At 35.2% G+C, this 24190-nt stretch overlaps 2 protein-coding genes across 2 annotated transcripts; both read right to left on the minus strand.

The window, feature by feature from the left end:
- Positions 1 to 10544: 10544 nt before the first annotated feature.
- LOC112689385 lies at positions 10545 to 15008 on the minus strand. Its single transcript, XM_025563080.1, has 2 exons — positions 11790 to 15008; positions 10545 to 11397 (listed from the first exon to the last, which is right to left on the minus strand). Exons 1-2 carry the CDS (start codon positions 11806 to 11808, stop codon positions 10829 to 10831), a joined length of 588 nt encoding a protein of 195 aa, XP_025418865.1. The 5' UTR covers positions 11809 to 15008; the 3' UTR covers positions 10545 to 10828.
- A 2724-nt stretch (positions 15009 to 17732) lies between these two features.
- Positions 17733 to 20404, minus strand: LOC112689220. Its single transcript, XM_025562812.1, has one exon. The coding sequence runs from the start codon at positions 19871 to 19873 to the stop codon at positions 17774 to 17776; it is 2100 nt and encodes a 699-aa protein (XP_025418597.1). The 5' UTR covers positions 19874 to 20404; the 3' UTR covers positions 17733 to 17773.
- Positions 20405 to 24190: the final 3786 nt, after the last annotated feature.

A 24190-nucleotide genomic window follows, 5' to 3' on the forward strand; every position in this document is an offset into this window, starting at 1 on the left:
ATATTTATATAAGTATTTGGTACAAATCTACATACAAATTTTCCACTTGGTTAATCATTGTGCTCATATACCCCGATAATATATTATATAGTAGTTATTGACATGTTTAAGTTTCCCATCATGATCAGTTGCACATCAGTGGCGCCCAACCCTATTGCTAGTTATAGCAGCTGTTATACCTAGGAAATAAGTGATGAGTGAATATTATATCATGTAAATAAAAATAATAAATTTGAGATAAATTAACTATGATTATTATTATTATTTATTTATATTAAATGTATTGTATTTATTATATTATTCATATTATTTCTGTGCTATTATTTATGTAATACCTATAGTAATAAAAAATAATAAAATAAAACGTCTATTTAAAATGTCTAGTTTTTCGGGGGGTTGACAGGTATATTAATATGTAACCTAAAAAATACATCTTAAACGTCACTAAAGCATGTATACGCTTATGTGGTTTTCTGCTTATCGCCTTACCATTTTTTTTAACTTATTGATCGAATTTACAATAAATTTAATGAGAGAACAAACATCTAAAATAGTATAATAAACGAGGAATACATACAAAGTATAGGTTTTGCCAATCATATAATTTCAAAATCAGAAAATCAAATTAACATAACTTTAGTAAATCTATCAAACATCTGAAACCATTAATCAATGTTTCAAAAATCGAATGTAAATGCTTATAAGTAAATCGAGTTATGAGGAAGCTAATATTAAACTAGAATATGAAGTCATTCAACTATTAGAAGAGTCTTATTACCTCGGAACTATGATCGAGCACGCCATCAAGACAAGAGAGTATATAAAACAAAGAACTATGCGACGATTTCAAAAAGATCAAATTGAAGACAACATACAAACACTTCAACTATTAAATACAAGAAAGAAGATTGTGTGAAGCATGCCATACGATTATAGCAAAGATCATGCACAATACATTAATATGTGTGAGTTTGACTTCATAATGGTGCATATGTGCAATTGTAATTTATGTAAACTATGACGACCACACGAACGATTTTATTCGTTTGTTTTTTAAAGTGCGCGCACCTCGTTTTCTTCAGGCAACACCTTTTATAGCTACCATCGAGGTGGAAACGTAACAATAGTACCAAATATTTATCATAAGATGCACTGAAAAATATTTAACCGTATGAGTTTTAGAAAATTTTAAAATACATCCACGAAATTTCAATGAAAGTCGCAGAAATAATGATACAAAAAAATAAATTAAGTAAAGATATACGGTATGATTTAAGGATATGTATTAAAATATTAATTCCGATAAATTTTTAAAAATCTACTTCATATTTTTATCAATAGTCATATTTAATTAGAAATCTGTATTCATACTTACGTACATACCTAATAGTGTACGTGTTCGAATGTAGTATTCGCGAAGCTAATTCTTCGCTGTTTTCAAAAGTGGTAAATCAAATCTAGTCATCATCGGCACATATTATGTTTATAACAGTACAACATTACTATACAGTACTCAATAAAAACTACCGTGACGTCCTCAACTATGTAGAAAGCAGAGTGAAAAATAAAACCCTCTCACGACAGAGTGCAAGAGAAAGAAATGAAGTCCAAAAACGAATTTACCTTTAATGGTAAATGGATCTTAGTAAGATTTACGTACATCGCGAATCTCGTTTGAAATTTCTTAAGAAAATTCATAAACGAGAGAAGAAATTTTAATCGAAACGATGTATATTCGATTTCACCGGCAACATACATATTATTTGTCATTTATTTATGTTATATTTGTTTGTATATGTATGTACTGTGACACGGTTTTCCGTCTTCATTTCACATCACTTCATTCACAGTACAGTAATATAATTAATATTCGAACGATATATTTACCTACTTACAATATATTATGTACAAGTGTATAGCTCTTCTGTTGCTGTTTTTGTCGTTATTTAGTATAATTATTAAACACTCAATATAGGTATGTTAGCCCACAAACGACAAGCACGTTGAATTCTAGTTTAAAAATATTTAAAGTCGTTCAGTAAGAATTAAAAATTTAAGAGCTGTATATTGAGTGTCTTTTAACATTCTTTAAATCTGTGGATTGTGGTCAAGGACGGTATCTATGACCTTACCTGAAAACTTTTTATAATTGCTTATTTAAATGACGGTCGACGCATATTAATTAATATATTATTCACATCTAATTCGAAGAGTAAAATAAAAAACCGTTTTATTTTGATTGTCCAACCGGCATTTAATGCAGTTTAACTCACGTATATGATATAACAACATACGGCTATTTCAACCGTATTTCAGCTATTACAGCTATTTTATTACGGCTACATTGACAATATCATGGTCTTATCAAAAAAATGAGATCACAAATCTTTATTCCGTAAACAACTTATCGGACGTCGTAATAATCGTAATCGACGTACATGTTATTCAGACAGAAAGCTAGAATATAAAAGTAACCTTATGTAGTACAGACAACGACGAGTCATATTAGTGCGTGATGAAGTCCGACCGAAACGATTTCCGATGTTCGTTTAAAAAATCAAAACATATAAACCCGTAAAGGATTTGGTTCAGAAAATATACACCGACTGCAACAGTATTAACATAGTGTAACACGATTACGGTCACATGAAAGTCAAAAGTCGTTTATGCTGGGTTTTCGTTATGTATACACGATATGGATCTTAATAATAAAATAATAACGAGTAAAAACTTTACATTTACGCCTCGAGCCCCGTTTTTCAACGGTCAATACGTTTCCGGAAACTGTCACGACGTTGCACAGTCAACATATAATATCAACCGTTTCAGGGCTGTTGCGGCGGGTTGGTTCATATACTCAATGTCCCATATCCTACATTATTATTGCGATACGCTCTCCAGAAGCTACCGCGGTTACAGTAGTTTATATATTATATATATATATATATATATATATATATTATTTTAAAATGTAGCGAGCGTGATATAAATATAGAGTTATTATCGAGGTAAAACGACCGTGTCACAAAAACATTACAATATACTAATGATGGACTCTTATATTTCACCGCAGATTGCGGAAGCAGCAGCTTTGATGTGCATGTATAAATATATATATATGTATAGGTATATATTCGAATGTGATATTTTCCAGTCCGAGGACATTTTTTCTGATCGCAAATCGATGTACGTCCATGGCGGGAGCGGAAACCGAAACTGCTGTACAACGGTACACCGGAGTCGCGGACGAGTCTCGCAGTAGAAGCGGTAAACCACAATGACCGCTAATCGAAATTTTCATTAATTTGCAAACGCACGTCCGTTGCCTGCACGGCTATATATACTTGCCCACACTACTACTAATATATGCTGTGTATACACCGCCACGCGTGTGTACGGTTTACTCGTTACACATCTATAAGAATAAGGCACACGATGAACTGCAGTGCGTTGGAATGTTGTCCGGCCGATGTGCGCGAAGAAGACGTTTGCCGCGCGAAGAATCACTGGACTCGACGACGAAAACGGTATGGCGCGCAACAGGACTGCAGAAACGTATGCGGCAGGACTAGTGATGCGTGTGTTATGCATCACATTGTTATTATTATGTATGTACGAGTACATATACCTCGACTTACAAACTGCACCACGCTCGATGTGCATCAACGGCGCACTGATATCCAAAATTACGGTACACCGAAAACGTGTTGATTATAATTATTTTATTATTACGCTTCGTTATCAGATCGTCCTCGACCATAAAAACGCCGACCGCCATATAAAATGCGAAAGACCCGCGCCTATACTCCTCCTCTTAGGATACGATAAAATAACAAGAGACATTGCCTATCGCTCAATCACGGACGACGGATTTCATTTGTCTCGTTCACCGATTATAACATTACCGGTTACATTTAATGACGATTTCGTAAGACTAACGGTAAGTACGTCATAATTCTTATCGATACTCGGTTGACTTGCGAACAATTTACTGCATTCACTCTCCACCAAAACAAAAAGTTCTATATTATTGTTTCGACGCGTACGAAACTATTGGAGCGCTTGGTTAGATAATACATACTCGTAAATACATATTATGACGTACTGATGTTCGTGATACGTTTCCTTCGTCTAAAGCATCCGGTCATATCTTCGTAATCAAACTCGTACGAAGATACCTGATAATTTAAAAAATAAATAAAAATATTCTTCTCGCACACGCGATACTTCTACTCCCCGTAATATTTATAATAATAATAACACGATAACCGGTTGGCGGTCGAAGATATTTCCAATGGAGGATTGTACCGTGTATTTCGAGCAATCAAAATAAAGACAAAATATTATCCGACAAAAAGGTAGTGTAGGATGTAACCTACGAGTATTCAATGTGTCTATATACCTATAACACGTGCAAAAATGAATTTTCTATTAGCTGCGCACACACGAACAAGTATAATGTATAGGTATTTATTTAATTTATGACGTGAGATTAAAATTGAATTTCAGTATGAATAAAAATTTCGTTAAGTTAAATCGAAGTTGTTCGGGAAAAATATTTTTCTCATTAGAACATAATATGTCTTTAGTATAATAGTATTTCAGTTATTATTATATGCATTCTGTCTTCACTTAAATACTATAAAAAATGATACTTGTAAAATCCCTTCGGGCTTCAACATATTCATGATGAATTTGAAAGATCTTTTTTTTATTATATACATTTCTCGAGAGTCAAATATTTATTATTTAATTACTTTTATGATTTCAATAAAACAAATAGTAACTTGTGTTTAGTTACAGTCGCAGCTAATATTTTTTTCATCATTTTCTATCAAAAAAACATTGCTTAAAATGTCGATGTCCAGCAAATAATCTTGAAAATATTGCATGATCAACACTTATTTTTTAACCATTTATCTTGAATTTCAAACATAACTTCATCGGCTCTCAAATTTAGTTGTAAATTTTTTAATACAATAATTTTATGATTTTACCATTTTTCAAATAATAATAGTATAATCCACTATAAGTTATTATTTTGTATATACGTTATGCAATTGTTTGAATTTTTTTTTTACGAGTAGAAGGACAATTACTCTACATTTTTTTTATGAATTGAATTATTTTATTTGTATCGAGTATTTAGAACATACCGTATAAAATTCAGTAATTTAAACAATTATAATTGAAACCATTTTTTTTTTTTTTGCAAACAATATAATTTTCATATCAGGACCATTATGCGTATAAGTTATCTAGTTATCTGTGTGCAATATGTATACGTTACAAATTTATGTTTATTATTTTAAAAATGCGTCGATATGAGGTTAAGCTAAAAACGACGAGTGTTGTTAAATCTTCGAACGTATCGATAACATGCAGTAATATATTTGTTATTCATAAATGTATAAAAAAAATGTAGTTCACATATAATATTATATTATTGTATTAAAAATTGGTCGGGTATCAACTGTGCAGTATAATATGTGTATACATATACATTATACATATACATTGCATCATGGGTAGTATAAAATTATGTATACTTCGATCGACTTTTGGTCGTGAGAAGCAATTCATCATAAGTTATTATCTATCAATACTGACATTACATACGTAAGTCGTATATAAATTCTATACTCGCACATGCACACATATATGCAAACACCGCAGCGAGTCCTGTTACATACGTGTGGCATGCCTTCCGCGATTTCTTTTAGGATAAACGAACAAAAACGAACGCGTGAATACAATAAACGCCATAAACCGCAAAAACGTCTGATTGTTCCCCGTGTTCGTAACATATATTATAGTAATTTACGATTTCCATCAACTTATTGTACGATTTCGCATAATCTTGGCGTGCTCCTACGTTCATTTTTTTCCCTTCTGTCGTCGAATGGGGCACTCCGAGTGTTTTCGGACTTTTATATTTACGCTAGTATTTTATTATAATATTAGACACGTATATAAACACTAGCATATGTAATGCTTTATAAGATAAAGAACATGTAAATCGTATACACTTATTATTATTTTTTATATATTTTTCCGCTTCTGCGGCAGCAACCTGTTCACGGTCCAGTGATACCCCTGAGTAGAGGCCCCAAGGAGGCCGTTATCGTACACACTCACAAGTTATGTTTATATATACACGTCTGTCGATCTGTCCGTCGTGTACACACACACACATGCATTGTTTTCTTTCATCTCTCTCCACGAGTCTTGTGAGAAAGAGGAGAAGGGTGAGAAATAATATAAAATGGTGGACGCCCATTGTTGTAGATCTAGTGCGTGTGTGTGTGTATATCGAATGGCGATGGCTATAAACTGTCCTAGTTTTTAACACTGACAAGAGTCAAGGTTAGAAAGTCGTATGTGTCTTATGTGTATACAAGGTACCACAGACACACCTGGTGCACCATCGTCCTGGTAAATTCAATACTCGACCGTAACGCGTGTATGGTTTATAACATATCAAGTCAAAGTACACACGTATAAACGTTCCATACCGCATTGCATTATTATATAGTACGGTTATCCTTTATACATTTTATTATTAATAAAAATTATGATTTTACTATGTATTTATTATGTCTGTATTAATACATATTTTGCATTATCCGTATAGTATTTATAAACAATAAAGTATAGGGGTCGTGTTCACGGTTTTCAATAATTCATTTATTATTCGTTTTTAACGTATATATCACATGTAAAAACATTGAGCCGAAAACAAAAGTCTACGGTCGAGTTTTCTTTATTTTTTCATCGCATAACTCACTACACCCGGAACAATATAAACAATACAAAATAGATCATACGTAACGGACTGCTGAAATTCGACCAACATTTTGTTTTCACTCCGGTCTGTTGAAACGATTTTCTTCATTGCCTCGTTCTTCAATTTTAATATTATATTATTTTTTTACATTATTATTATATTAGTTTTTGTCTCGGTATATACTTATGCGTCGTGCGGCCATCGTTTTATACATTGTCTTTCGATACACGTACATAAACAAATAGTACACATCGAATGCGTATATATCTATGAGTACACACAATCACCGGAACTATTAGTGAAAAAAATAATGTTCCGTTAGATTTATATTCCTTTTTATTTTCCTAATCTCGCCAAGAAATCCCGTGTTTGTTCACTGTTCATTATAATATGTGAGACGATAGAGACAAATTTTAGCATAAAACGAATCCATGAATTTCGGATAATATTTTGTTTTAAATGTGCTCATGGTTATGCTAAGCATTGGAAAATAAATACAAAAATATTTTGGCAGTGACACAAATTTAATTCACTCTAAAGATGAAACGATAACACAACTTTTTTAAGAATACTATATGATTTTGTTTTCATACAAACGCAATAACCGAATTATTTCCAATTATCTTTATTTATTCATTATACAGTATAATTTTGATGGTTCGAATACCAAGTGTTATTTTTTTATTTTAATAATATTAACTCGTCACTTCTCAAGTTGACGATATTTCACCGTACCTAAACGGCAATTCATAATTTATTATTTTGATCAATCGCACGTTTAACATTGTTTTTCTTCTTAATTCACGCTGGTATAATAGATACACACACGAATACGACACAACAAACAATAATAGACTCTTCCGTCAAGGTCAAAATAATTTTTTTATTTTAGATAATGTTACCTGCGTAAAAAGTCCAAATAAGAATACACCTATTATTGAGCAGACCAACATGCACGCAACGTAATAATACACATAGATGTACATCACAAATAATGTTTGACTAAATGTGTTGGGTGTATAGTAATGTAAATACTGTTGTTGCGCGCATTCGTACGTAATATAGTCATCAACGAGCGCGCTCGTTGGACAGTCAAATGATCGATTCGATTAATTATTTCCGATTCTATACGGTTTTTATTTTAGTTACGGTTCAACAAATCTTGAAATAAATTTTTCCGATGCGTTTTGTTTCTTGTGTACACATTGTACGGGACAATCAAAACATATCGTCTTCGCGTGCAGTGACGTACACGGTCCGTATACGAAGTATTCATTTGAAATATATAAACACTATCGGAATTTAGGTAAACCAAACTGTGCTAATAAAAAAAAAACCCTATTCGGAGGACACGGGTAGCGCTGATTACATATGTATACGGTTGTATTTAGGAACATATTACGAGTGCACATGTATGATATAGATTTTATGTAATGTCAACCGGTTTTTTCGCGAGAAACGAAACACTGGGCTCACTGAACAGTCCGCCTCGACTGCGGTTCGCGCGCGTAACACGCTCAAGAGTTCAAACGACTGCGCGTGCACTTATTGTGAGCACGTTTTTTTTTTGTTTCTTTCACGTTTTTGTTCCACGGGTATCGATGTGGCGATGAGACGTACACGCGCGCGCGTACATTATGACGTGACGAATTTTCTGTGCGCGCGAACACGTGTATTACTACTCGATGCGGATCGAATGACATTCTGCGCGAGATCATCGCGTGGGAGGATGCTCGGGTGTCGCTATGTGATCTCGTAATCGCGAGTTGTGCGCGCGGTGCACAACTATTCGAAATCGTAATACCGCGTAATATACGCGCGTAGCAGTAGTAGAGTAGGTACACGCCATTTTGTCGGGGACTAGCGCACGGCCGCGCGCTCGACCGACGTGACCGTCGAAAGTAAAACTCGAGCAACAGATCCGCATTACTGCGTTCGGTAGAAACGGTATACATGTATACGTATTTGCTTCAGGTGAAGAACGCAAACAAGTCGTCCGCGTACGATGATTGGCCCGCAACCGTAAAACCTAATACGCGTGTAATGTGTGCCGAGACCAAAGGATGTGCCCCGTACGAACGTAACTGCGCGTTACGTTCGCCGACGGTGTACAGCGGCTCTGCAGTAGTTCTCCCCGTCCACCGTCTTCGACTCGTGTCCCGGAATATTGATGCGGTCGATCGAGAGCGCATTTTCGTTAGTATGCACCAAGGTGAACGCGCACGCACACGTATTTGCCGCCGGAAAAGAAGGGCGCGCGCGCGCGCGACAACAACGCGACACGATGATTCATCCGGGCGACGACGGTTGCGTGTGTATAGGTATATTTTCTCGTGTCAGCCAGGCGTGACTGCGACGTTCGCTGCGAGGAGAGAGAAAAAAAAAACCGAAATAACAACGCGCGGGAGAAGAAATAATAAATAAAAAGACGGTGCAAATCGCTATTGTATTTGTATACGTGTGCATATATTGTGCGCTGTATCGACAACGGCTTAGCCGCACATTATATACTCATAAGTACAAACACACGCACGCGCACACGCGCACGTATACTGTAATGTAACGAATTTTCTGAGCGCACACGCATACGCACGCGTACCGGGTCAATGTGGCTGCGACGAGACTATATAACAATAATAATGTGTAATATATAATATTATTATCGTATTAGTGTTTTCGGCTCTTGCTGTTCGCTTCCGATATTCGCGAGGTCGTCGTATCGTAACAATATTGTCGTACTACGTGATTCTTAGTTTAAAACGAGATGCGGCTCCAGACTTCGGTCTCGAGTCCGTACCCACAGTGGCGTATTTAAGGAAAAACATGGTCATAACTTAAATAACATTCCAAGGTGATAATACATTATTAATATTCATTAAAGTTGCAAATTTAATTTATTTTTAGAGCAAGTTATAAATAAACTTATGATTTTGTACATTATCTTTAAAATAAGAAATACAACATACAAAAAATAAAAAATAAATAAACATTTTTTAAAAAATAAACTTCCATTCGCTAGTCGCTACTATCTGTACTGGAATTATATTCAGAATCTGAACTGGAATCGTTAATATTTTTTTCGGTGTCTAAATTATAATCAGGAGGTTGTAACAAGTCTAAAACTTCTTTAGAATAAGTTTTCAGTTCTTTTTTTGGCAGGTTTCTCATACTAGATATATATGGATCTGATGATACAAGAAGACGATTGAAAACGTCTTCCATTGTAACTTTTCTTGACATTTTACGTGAAAAGTCCTCACGATATTTTCTAAAATTCTTATTACGTGCCTCTTGCGCTTCCTCGGACAATTGACCAATAGGCAAGATACAAGACGATATAACTTCTGAACTATGAATTAAAATTTTATGTACAGCTGTAGACATTGGATACCATGGATATTTATTGACAAAGTTTTTTGCCGTATCAAGAGTAAAAATTTTGAATTTATCCACATTTATATTATAACCACTTGATATGACTAAAAGTACAACTTGAAATTGTTTTATTATACCTTCATCTATTCCAGTTATAGAAGATGATATGAAAGAATTTTCAAAAAAACTGCGTGCCGTATTTCCATCATTTGAGGAACCGAACCCAGGTTTTGGTTTATCTACTATTAGTCCTAATTGTGATTTAAATTCTTGTTGAATTCTAATTTTATTAGTTTTAATAACTTCCTTACTTTTGCTATCTAATACTCGCCATTTTTTTACATTTAATTTGTAAGCTAAATGAAGCAAACATTCAAAAAAATCGTATCCAGGCATGTAATATAGATAGCCCAAAATTTAACTTTATGTTCGATTCGTCGATTCTTATACGAGTTATATTATTAATGTCATTAAAATCCTTAGATGTTGCACCACAAATGTAACATTTTAACGTGGATTTATTATCACACACTGCATTGCATACTTTTCCGTCGACCATTGTAAATAATAATTGATAATTTACTACCACTTCACGATCATTAAAAATAAAAGAAGAAGGAATCAATGATTTTATTTGATTTTCTTTGTTCTTGGTTTCAATAGTAATTACTTCTGTGGCATAACTGATTTTGACGTTTCTTTATAAGCCTTTCTATATTTTTCTGCTCGTTTAGGTGTTGTTAATGTCACATCTTTTATCACATTAGCAGCATCTAACTGGCCACTTGCACGGAGACTCATCTGAGCCGCATAAGATAATTCTAAAGAACCTACCTCGGACCTTAATAATTGAGTTTTTCTACGTTTTGTACGTTCACTACTCTTAGAGAAATACACTTTTGGTCTTCCACCCTTAACTTTCATATCATTTGAAGAAAATGAAGAAGCTTTGTACATAGGAAAACTTATTTTAGTTTCCAACCAACCAAAATTTTTTTTTAAAAAATAATCTACGTTTCGAGATGATGCAGACCATTTGGTATTAAACTGGGAAATAAAATAAGATAAAACCTTTTTTATATCCTTCGGTAATTCATTTGGATATTTAGTAATTTCTAGTATATATTTTGTTAAGTGTTCATAATTTCCATGTGGATGTTTCGATTTTGTTGAACCTTCTTTTAAAATTGTATACAAGTCTCTTCTACTAAGAACAATATCATTACATCGAGATCCTATATAAAAAATTAATTTTTAAATATTATAAGTTTTAAAAGAATAATTTATTTATGATTTAATATGATCCTAATAACTATAAAATATAGGTTTACGTGCAGTAAAAATAAAATAAGTAATTTATATAAAAATATTTAATAAAATTATAAATATTTTTTTTTGTATATTTACAGGTTTTTAATATGATTTAATTAATTTTGACTAATATCGCAGATATTAGCAAATATTTTTTGCTTTAATATATTTGTTATAAGTATGACTATTAAAATCTGTTACAATTTTAAGTTGATCTCGCTTGATCCGGAATGTAAAATATATATAACTATACACTTTATATGATATTTAGTAACTTATATTTTATTGCTAAAATTAGTACGATAAATATAATTACCTCCAGGGATAGATTCCATCTTTTATAACTAACAAATAACGTTTGTTTTTAATGTAATAAACTACTTAAATATGAAGTGTAAAACAAAATTATATTAAGGCAAAACTATAAAACACTATTTATAGTATTCACTTGTGAGTTGTGGTGAACAAATAGATTGGGTATCTACTATTCGATTTGTCATCACTAAGATTGTTTATCTAACTGAACTTTGTACTCTGATATGTAATCTTTAAATTACCGTCAATAGTTATCTTATTCAGTTATTTTTATTTCTTTCGGTTTTGACCATGTTTTTCCTTAAATACGCGTCTGTGGTACCCAACCTAGGATAACCTTGATTGGCGATATTTTTCAAAAAAAAATCCTTATAATCGAGATCGTCTCCCACTTCTCCACACACGTTCACGATACGTGATATCCGACGGCGGACATGTCGGCCGTAAATAGTTCGCCGGAAGAACTGCAACCGCGGCGGCAACAACAAAAAAGTAGTTTACCAAAATATCTATGCGCGTAGGTTTCTGTTGCGCACTACATCGTGGTTTTTACTTCAAAATATGCGGTAGGTACCATAATGTTGTGCACGTATCCCCCGTGTATTAAAATCGCAAAGATAATCGACACGGACCCCGAGTAAAAGAAAAGTCAACCCGAATGTTAGCAAATATCATCCAATTCCGCAGTGCACATTATTCAGCGACGACGATTTCAGGTTAGTTCGAGTAATCATCGTAAGACTCGTCCGTACCCCGGAACAATGCATTAATAGCACGAGACTGTATACATGTATAAGCAATAAGTATAAACGTATCGGACGCCCGCAATCCGCCGCAACTTTTTGTACCGAAGCGAATCAAGCATTGTTCGCTGCGCACTCGTTAAACGGCACAAAAAACGTTATGTTCGCGCATAAATTAGCCCCGTTACCGCAGCGCGAATAGAAAATAGAGAGAGAGAGAGAGAGGAAGGGATTGTGTCCCTATGTATCAATAACTCTCCGATAACGAGACCGCCGACTGCGTCTCCGTTATTGCACTCGCAACAAAATATTTTGCAGTACACACTGGTCTACTGCAGTGTACCGGGGAACGAGAGCGTATATTTTCGTTACAATATAGTATTCTACTGAAAATAAGAACTTGTGCCACCGTTATACTTTTGGTTGAAAAATTATGGTTGTCTACAATCATAATATGTGACGTGTCGAAACGTATGGACAATGTAGCCGATGTAGGTATAATACGTGTGTGATCCTTTAAAATGGATGGTAGACGACGTTCGAAATATTATTATAGTACTTAAAATGTGTTTCAAACTAAATTAACTGTCTTAAACAGGATATTATGATACAGTATTATGAAGATGTATTATGAGATGCTAAAAATCCAAATGCCTACACTTTTTTTTTGATTAACGCTTACGAGTAAAGGATAACGGTTGACTATGTTTCTATGTTAATTTCCTGCAGGGATTGTAGCGACAGTACGTGATGATTTTGTATAGTCGTCATTCATTGATAGTTTTCGATACAACCCGATTGTCGTACTATTTGCAATAGTTCTTGACCATTGTGGCACTTCGTCGGTCATTGTGTACTCTGCGCGCGCGAATAGTCACTGTATTCTATTGTACGATTATATGTTAAATCGTATTAAATTATTATTATCGTTTCCGAACAATATATTATTGATATTATTGCTACGTGTGCATTACGTCCGATGTAATATCAATAAATTACTACTGCAATTCAATTTATTGGTCTTAAAACGTAACGTATAGTCGGTATAAGTGCGCTATGCGTTTAGGTATGTAATATAAACATATTATGTGTTACATATTTTCTTTGGACGTCATGTGCGTAGTACATTATCCGCCCCTTACAATCGGATAGTGTTTGCAATAACTGTTACCGTATTTTCATTGAGAAAAATTCATATTTAAACGACTCTAAATCGCCTTAACTCGAACCAGACGTGTCCGTGTCTATATATGTACCTGTACCTTCGCCGAAGAAAATCTCCAACTATGGCACGCACGTAACAACGTACCGTTACCGCAGTATCAGACATATATTGTATCTATAGCCATTTGTTGTTCGGCAATCGCTATTGTAATCAAAAGCCGATTACAATGACACGATTTGAAGCTCGAACATCTTTGAACAACGCGATTTCCATACCAACTCAATTGTATATTAATGTTCTGTCTGGATTTAATATATTTTTTATTGTATTAAAATATAAGTCAACGTAAGTCGACATTAGTCGATGGTTTGTCATTTTGGACACTTTTTTTTTTTTTTACTTTTGTGTTGTGTAAATGCATTGTGAGTTTTTTTCATTATTGCGAAATTGTCTTTAGTGAAACAAATTACTGACTGATTATTGCAAACTTCAACAGAAAATTGTTTTTATGACGAAAATCGCCTAGAACTTAAAATAAAACGAATCCGCCGTGTTTCGTAACTAATTGTCGTTATGGTCGATGATTATAAACTATTGGTATTTTTTTTCCCCCTGTACTATAAGCCTATTTCGGAATTCAGAATAAAAAAAACCGTCTATGGCTAAATGCCTGTGTGCGCTTTCACGCAAAATATCGTTATTTTATCTGCGCGTGTCGTTGACGTGTGCATGACAGATGAATCATCCGAATGCGAACAAAAAGTCATATTATGCTGAAGGTCCACTGACACATTTTTAACCAGATGTAAACAGATGTTAAACGATAACTGATTAATTTTATGTGAACGTTTAACTTCGGTTAACTCGTGCACACCACATATGGATTGTGAGTTCAATAATAAAATTATGTCCATCGTACATAAATTATGCACACACGTAATGGAAAGGAAACGGCAACGCGGCTAAACATGAAAGTGGCACAAGAGGACATATAGGAAAGTTGGAACTTAGCCCCCCCGAGGGTTCCTCTCGACAGGTTCCTGGTTTTGGGGTCATCTGCAATAGTTATCTTTACTCGTTTAATGGTCATCAATATTCACGTTAGACGGCGATTATTAATACTGTTTTTGCTCTGACATACATATCGATATTCGTACGGCTGTTAATTATTACTGTTCGCTTAATAATTGAAGATAACAATACATCATGATTGGCCAACAACCGCAATACGATAACATGCTTGTTGCACATCCTTAGGCGATGAGCTTATAAATACTTTTTCGTTTTGATAATTAGTTTTATAAATTATTTTTAAAAAAAATTTAAACTTTATTTAAATAGTTCTATGAATGAAACGTAGATACAATTATACATACAATTATTAGTAAATGTTATTGCGATTATTATTTACTATAATACCTCTAGTATAGTAATCCATGTAATATGAAAGATTAGTTTCATCTATACATTTTTGTAGTTAATTACTGTAGGTATATCATATATTAAATGGTGTATTTTTTTACATTTGATTTCAACAACAATAATTGGTAATCAAATAATTTTAATATTGAAAGAACTTAAAATTTTAGGTAAACCTGGTCCAGATGTGATTTAAAATTGTATACTTTCATTTCAGTTAAGGAATTTTAATAGTTATTTAGAAATCCAAGCATAAATTTTTTGTTCTAAATTATCTTAGCTTTAGTTTGCATTGGCTATGGATGAGATAAAACAAGAAGAATCGTACATAGTTAGGTAGCTAAAAACCCGTGCGGAATCAGTACCACATAGCCAAAGCTGTACTTTTTTCAATGGATTGGATATTATTTACCTGGCATGTCCTAAGTAAACAATTCATGCGTGTGAACAGATCAGATACGTAAAGATTATCAAATCATGAATACTTCTGCTTAAGGTTCAAAGAATCGTTCCAAAGAATATAATATGGTGGACATCCGAAGGAAAAATATTGGATTTGTACCAAGACCTATCTCATTACCTTGCGTTGTATTATGTATCCCACCAGATCCGCCTATCAGCTGCCACGCCTATGTGGCTGTCTGGAATGCCGTGTACATTCCGGAGCGACCACTTTAAAACTCATGACACCATCAAATTTATTATACGCACTCTGAGAAGCTTCTATTCTCGTTTGTTTCGACATGGAAGTATACGAAAAAACGACTAACAAATAATACCGTTTATTTATTTATTTCTTAGTTGATTAAAAACACCAACAGTTTGTGGTTCCATTTCAATCCGTGAATTAAAAAAAAAAAAAATGTACTTACCTACTCTAAAATAATAACCACGAAATAAGTATAGGTACCTTTTATGTAAATTGTATGCAATGAAGATAACTTAGTTTAAATATTTATTTATTAAACGTTTTTTAATTTATTTATATATTTAGTTTGTGTATTATAAAAAAAATTTTACAATGTATACCATATATATATATATTAACTGTCTTCGCCTTGATATGCAAGGTGATATGCATCAATCGAAATGCCCGATATTATCCTAATGCGTAATTGTTATGATTCGTATTACAGTGTATACCAGCAGTGGAATTTTAACCAAATATTACACAATTTGTTAAAATATGATATTATTTTTTCTAATAGTTTCAAAATACCACTTTATATAGAAAACCTACTACAGTTACTGTTCACACTTAATTTTCGCCCAATTACCGTCTGTAAGGTTTAGAAATATTTTATCAATTATATAGTATTGCACGTATTTTAATAACACTAATAACTAAAAAGTAATAATGTAAATTGTAAAGTATGGGTATTTATTAAAAGTATACTTTAAATACCTATTATTAATAAACATTTTAATTTAACAATGAAATAGATGATATTATCTACTTTAAGAATTAGAACTCTTTCAAAACTGTTATATAATATATTAATTAAACAAATATTTGACCTAGTGTGAACATAATATTAGTCGCAATTATTAATATTTGGAATTTTCAACATTGAATAGAAATTAAATTTATAAATCATAAAAATAATCAAATTATTAAAATGTAACCACTCATGATATTTTACATGAATATTTTAATAATCGCTATTGCACCATTTTTAATAGAAATAACGAATAAATATTTTAACATAAGTCCTTTTAACATTATGAGGACATTGCACATATGGTGCGAAACAGATAATTGACTTAATCCATAATAATTTTATCAAAAAACATACATTTTTTTACAGATAAAATTAATAATAAAACTAATAACCTGTGCTATTACATTTGATAAAATTCAATATTTTACTAAATGATAATAAATCGATCAATATTACCATTTATGTATATTTTTTATTACATATTTTACTACAACGTATCTATATCTACGTAGATATCGATACATTTAGGTAATGTTTCATGAGTTTCAGTATTTAACATTAATTGTTGGTTAAGATACACCTCAGAATGTTTCAAATAAAGTTTAAAGAAAAATTATAAAATACCATAAGTTTTTTAATACGATTATTTAAGTTCCTAATACCTAATCACTATAATTCGTCTTTACTCAACTTTCTTCGATATTTAAAATAGTTGAAAATGATTAAATAACATTTTCGCGAATTTTTTTAATGGACTATTACGATATACTTGTCATTATAGTTAGACATAGTCATGCACATTAATTAGCATGCGATAAAATTATTGTCCAATAGCTAGGGGACATACATAACAACGAGATTATTCGATGTAGACATACACTATATGTGTGTATAACATGCATGTGTACATCATTACAATCGAGGTTTGTTTTGAAAAAAAAGAAGACAATACAAAATCATTAATACACAGATTAGTACAGAGCGGGTATGAGTACTGCGGGAACGAGGAACGACGGACAATGATAATGAAAATTCGTTGTCGGAGATTCATCACGTAGCTCGAGAATAGACAAATTATATTGCATAAAAAAAACATCCACAACACCCCACCGCTATCTAATACCAATATAATAATACTGTGTACGCTATCGAGAGCCCGGAGAATAAATGCTGAGTAACAAATAAAAAAAATCGTTATTTACCTGCAACGGCGTGTTTATCTTTTTGTTTTCACGGGCCTCTGGTGATGGTGCATTTGTTTCTGGTGCATCACCTGGTCAGCTCGATCCAGCTCGTCGCCGGATAACTCCAGGTCCTGCATCATCTGCATGATCTCCCGTTCCTTCTTGATGTCTACCTTATTCGGAGCCCCGTCGATGCCGTTGGGCACGATGGGCGGCGCAGCGAACTTCAAATTTGCCAGCGACCCATACGACCGGGACCGGTGCTCCTGCCGAATCGAGTACGAGAACGCGCGTTCGTTCAGGTGGCCCTTTCTCCGGTATATCCCGGTGCTGTACACCGAGTCCTCCGTGTCATCCGTCTCGTCGTGTCCCGACATCATTCCGTTCCCGTTGACCCTGTGCCCGTTCACCGCCAACTGCGGCGGAGGCTGCTGCTGCTGTATCATCATCCCTCCGCCACCACCGTTGACGGCCATCGGCGGCGGCATCATCGGAACCATTCCCCCGCCGTTGACCGAGTCCTTGTATTTCTTGTCCTTTTTGCTTTTCTTGCTCTTGCCCATCGGCACGTTGTTGTTGTTGTTGGCGTATTGCTGCATCAGGTACGCTTCGTGCGGGAAGTGCTCCGGTTGATACGACGCGACAGGGCTAAGCGGCCGGGCGGACGGCATGTAAATCGGTTCTTCCATGGCCATCGGTATCGGCATCGGTATGCCGTGTTTGGACTTCTTGCCCGTGTGCACGTACATCGGTACAGGCATAAAATTAGCCGGTATCATGCCGGGTCTCGGCACCGGCATCATGCCCGGTTTCATCTTGTGCATTTTCTTGGGATGCGGCAACGTGGTCGGTACCATCATGATGGGCGGCGGCGGCGGCGGTTGCATCATGCCGGGGTGATGGTGATGAAGGTGGTGCGGAAGCGGGTGCGGATGGTACCCGTTCACAGGCCTGATCATAGTGCCGCCGTTCGAGTAGATGTGATTGGGCGGCGGCGGCGGCGGCGGCTGTTGCAAGAACCCCCTCGGCGGTCCTCGGCTCACTATGGTACCGTTCAACGACACGGAACTTCGACCGCCGTTCATGGGTCTCATCAACGACCCGTTCAGAGACGGCGCGTACAGGTCCTCGCGACTTCCGCCGGTCGGCGTGCGCTTTCGGCGCGGTCTCTCCTTGTTCTTCTTGGACTGTTTGTCGTCCCTGACGGGCGGCGGCGGTGGTGGCGGTGGCGGAGGCGGTGCACCGCCGACCAGCTGACGCGGCCTGCTGGACCGCGAGCTGCGCATCGTGTTCCCGCCGTATAGATCTTCCTTCTCGGACACGTCTTTAGTGCTGCCCACCCACACCTTGTGGTTCTCGTCGCCATTGCACTCCTCGGACAGATCGTCGATCGAATTGGTCGAAGCCTCCAGCATGGTGATGCCGTTGGAATGAGCGCTGTTCAGAGTCATAGTGCTACCGGCCGCGGCCGCCGCGCCGTTGGTCATGCGTCTCCATCCCTCCACCTTTTCGATAGTGTTGTTTCCCATCGACCTGTTCGTGCGGACCGTACCGTATATGCTGTTGGCCGCCGTACCTCCGCCGCCGCCGCCGCCGCCGCCGTCCGACTGTTTGGCGTACGACGAGTCAGCGTACGCGTGGAAACAGCAACGGACCAACGCGTTGGCGGCCATCTCGCGTTTGCATATGAACGTGTGGCACTCCAGCACTTTGATGCCGGACGTCCGGCGCAATATGGCCGCGAACAGTGGCGGATGGTTGGGGTTCGGGGACCGGGCGAACGGCGAGTCCAGCGGCAGGAACCTCGGCTGCGACGAGCTGCTCGACTTCTCGGGCACCAGCACGAACCTGACGGCCGCGCAGTAGTGCAGTGACTCAATCGGGAAGAACCTGGTGATCTTCTTGTGGTTCTCGTCCACGTTCTCCAGCAGCAGACCGTTGCTCCACACGCTCAGCCACGAGTCGATGCCTCGCGCGCCCAGCGCCCCCTGCTCCGGGTATAGCTCCTTCAGCGGTTCCTGTATGCCCTGCAGCCCGTCCTTGGTGATGTGCGGCACCGCGGAGCCCAGGTACAGCACCCGGCACCGACAGATGGGCGTCGAGTCGGACGGTCTCGTCATCATCATACTCATGGTCGACGCGGTACGTAAACTCGCGACGACGTCAGGTTTCGGTTCGGACACCCGGTAGATATTTCGCGTCGACGTACGTATTTAGCTGTACGAAAACTGTGCTTGCACCGGTGACCGCGTGCACATCACGCGAGTTGATAAGGGGTAGTCGTGGAGATCGCTACGGCGGCGGTGTGTAGTACAAAACGGCCGACGGTATATCGCAACCGCGATAATGTTCGTACGAAGCTCCCCCCGGACCGAGAATAATACTTTGGACCGACCGCGTGGCGAATCACGAATTCGCGTGGATCAACATGTTGTTGTCGTGCCGTGCACTCGACTGTCGCGCAGCACCGGATATACGCGCGCAACTCACCGGGGACGAGAAAATCAGCACCCAGAATAAAACGATATCCGCGAACAGACCGGCCGGTGAAATGTAGAGACTGCGTAAACTGCAACGGACGCGGGCGGCAAGAACACGCGATAACTCGGTACGTGACGCGACTGCGGATGGTGCCCCGTAGACTGACGGAGCGGTCGTAAGTGACCTGTTGTGCAGGTTACAGACGAGTCTCCCACCACTCCGGTGACGGCAGGTATTCACGAAGATAGCAGTCCCCTCGGGTACGAGGTACCGGTTCACCTGTTGATACCACCGCCGCCCGTACACTTTTACCTGAAGGCATGTTCTGTTGAGAAAAAAAAAACATGCGCAGACGATTGATGTACCTACCTCTCTTTATATATATATATATATATTATATTATTTGAGGTATTCTACATTATATTATATTTAGAAAATTCTTTCGTCGTCATCACGAAAGGTACACACGTGCATTGGAAAAGGTGTCCGTCCCACCGGGTACGTTGTTACCACGATAACTTTACCAAAGGAAACATATTTATTTTATTTCAAAATTTATTTTTCATTATTAATTCGTCGTTCTCGACGAGTACGTGCGCTCAGAACACGGATTAATTATTCTAATTTATTTTCAAAACAAAGTGAAATGGATTATTTCGTCTGCGGATCAAATATAACGTGAATAGCGTCGATTTTTTATTGAGTTCTTGTTTGTTTTCGTATTTTATGTACATACTATAATGATTGTATAACAATATTCAAAATAATATTATTATTATTATTATTATTATTATGTGACTGTATAAAATAGGTAACATGATGTATATTACTTATTAAAAAAACTTTTTTACTTTTTGAATAACCAAGAAATATTTAAGTACTTTTAATAATGCGAAAGGTTCTCGAGCATATTGAGTATAAGAAATTTGTTTTTATTCTCCCAAATTAGTGTTCTTGTTTTTCAACCATGTAATTTTCTTCTTAAAATTACTTAACCAACATTATTTATAAAATAAATTGTACTTTGTATGCCCATATTTTATTTGATAACAATAATTAATAGTACAGTATCGACTGCTCAAAAAAAAATATGATTTCAGAACAAAATATAGATCATCAGTCACTGCAAAGATGAAAACTATTAAACGTGATTTTTTAACACATATTTGTCATATATACTTAATTCAACTATCTTCGCAGGAATGGATGAGAAATATCTACATAATAAAAATAAGAAAACACAATTTAATTTATTTTTCTTATATAGGAATGTTAATTATAGTATTTGCTCCAACGTTACTAACAAAGTAACAACTCATAGTTATTTAAATTAACGTATCCATACTCGTATTTTTATCAGTAGCGCATATAAATATTTTCAATGTGGGAAGGGAGTTGTTTACATTAAAAATTATACAAATCTATCAATATATGTTTTATTTATAGTATAAATAAACATCTAATTATCTAAGTTTTCTTAGTGCGTGTGCGTGTGTGTGTATAAAAACAAATTGGTAGCCACATTTTTGTGGCATTCTATAAATACATTTTCGCCTTTTTTTAAATTTTAAAATATTGTTTTTGAAGTAATTCAAATTCTATTTGATCGTTTTTTTATTCAAAAGAACAAGTTTTAACTTCTATATTTTAAATTAATGAGGAATGGTAGATATATTATTAGAAGATATGTTAAATGAAACGAGATACTTAAAATCTGTTTCATCACAATTTCACTATGGTCGAATAAACAATGAGAAACTTAATAATATAGATTTTATTCGATAAAATTATACATATTAGTATAAAATGTTATAAAACAGATAACAATTAAATTATGTATTAGGATATATCGTTTAAAAATACCAAGATGCTCTAAGAATCTGATCCCTAATTGAATTATGAATCATTGAATTAAAATGCAAATATTAATTCTAAAATAATCTTCTGGTTCTTCTCTTTTGATATCGTTGAATTAGTACGGTATACTTGCCTTTTATTTAATCTTCTTTCTAAATCTAGAACTTTGACATTTTCTAAAAGAGGAAAAACCTAATGAAAGTCATTCTCTACTGCTTTAGCCTTTTTCCCATTGTTAAAAGTCTCTAAGGAAAGAAACCGAAGTTTTTGATTTCCTTAGAACTAACCTAAACTTTAGTTGGTTTTAGAAAAAAACCACATAAATTTACAAATGTCATCGTCTTTTATTTCAGAATGTCACCGACCATAATATGAAGTAGTTTAGATCCCAATACATAACACGTGCAAATTTTTTACTAACTAAAGAAACATAAAAATGCATAGCAATTTTTTAATATTACCTACTCTTTAGTTTTTAGTATTGCATATTTTTCGATGAACTAATTAATATTTTTGAATCGTTTTGTGTGTCAGGCAAAACTGTAAATTATACATAGCAAAGCAATGAAAATAATAATATATTTTTCGATAGTTAAGAAATTATTTACATAAATGCATGTCAGCCCTTCTGGCTCTTCTAACCACGTGCTTTTATCAGACTTTGGAAAACGGAACAAAATGTGTTGCTGCTAGTCTACCTAAGTATTTGATGATAAGAAAAAATTAAAAATCACGCTTAACGGCCTCGGCTCAGTTGAAAACGACATCGTGACAATTTAAAAAAATACGATTGCATTCACTTTCGACGGGTCGTAATGCTGATGCGCGCGTGCATTGTGCATTTACCTGCAATTGTATTGGCCAACGTTTATGCAGCGGTGTACCGCGATCCTTTCCGTGCCATTTGAATCGTGGATACCATGGATAATTGTTTCTTCTTTCGTAAAACTATATTTCGCCACACTCGAAAGATTACGAAGACACAATCACGTCCGCGGGGGTTATATTACCGATGTTTGATATTAGCCAATGGATAACTATAGTTAACTGAAACCTAGACAATCTAATACAAATATCCACAAATACCTTAACTACTATAATTATCTTAACAAACCGTACCTATCGCGGGATTAGATACCCGTCTATTATGATATTTTGTCTCGCCGAGAGGAGTACATGTACAATATTTATTGCAAAACTACAGTCTATATCTAGTTTAGACAGGTACGCACAATTAAGTAATAATATTTTTTCACAAAATGTAATCTTAATAATGTATTAAATATGTATAGTATACATTGTATACTATAAATGCAGTCAAGATACTCTCGTTAATATTTCTAATTTTTAAATGACGTGTGAATAAAATTTGTTACAATTCTTATGCGTACATGTTATTGTAATAAATTACAATGTTAGTAGTATAAATGGAAACAACATTTGGTAAACGTCACTTTTACACATGTACAACATATAAATTATTATAACTAATTAGTATTAGTATTAATGCTAACTATTTCTATGACCCACTCACATATCCTATATGACATATACATATGGCCAACTTACATAATCCTCCATAGTTGTTGATAGAAATCGGTCACTAATAAAAAATATTTGTTACAATTTTCATTTTATTTTAGCGCTAAAAATGTAAACATTAACATAATAGCTGTAATTCAATGATTATATTTTTAGGTGTTACCTATTTAACTCGATTATTTTTTAAAACGTTAAACTATGTGACTTTACTAAACCTAAAAACGTATGGACTGTTAAAGTAAGCTAATATGTCTTAATTTTAAATGATCCAAAAACAAAACCACATTTTAAAATATAATTACTTCGCTAATTATTTATACAAATTTGTTTTATGATACATGATTTGATACAAATGTTCTAAATGTTTTTTTTAATTTTCAGTTCATAATAAATAAAATAGTATAGTACATCGAAATAAATTTCTAATCAATTAAAAAGAACTCCAGAGATAGATGCGAAATCTAAAAATAAAATAATTAATAAATAATCTAAAATAGCAGTCACCAACTAGCGGTCCGTGGTCAGTTAACTAGACTGCCAACATATCTTACTTAAATGGATTAATTAAT

This window comes from Sipha flava, unplaced genomic scaffold, assembly GCF_003268045.1.
Source record: "Sipha flava isolate LNK unplaced genomic scaffold, YSA_version1 111_pilon_pilon, whole genome shotgun sequence".
Classification (NCBI taxonomy): Eukaryota; Metazoa; Arthropoda; class Insecta; order Hemiptera; family Aphididae; genus Sipha; species Sipha flava.

Bases quoted from the DNA above. Each gene is read 5' to 3' on its own strand.
- LOC112689220 (XM_025562812.1), bottom strand. From the start codon at position 19,873: ATGAGTATGATGATGACGAGACCGTCCGACTCGACGCCCATCTGTCGG.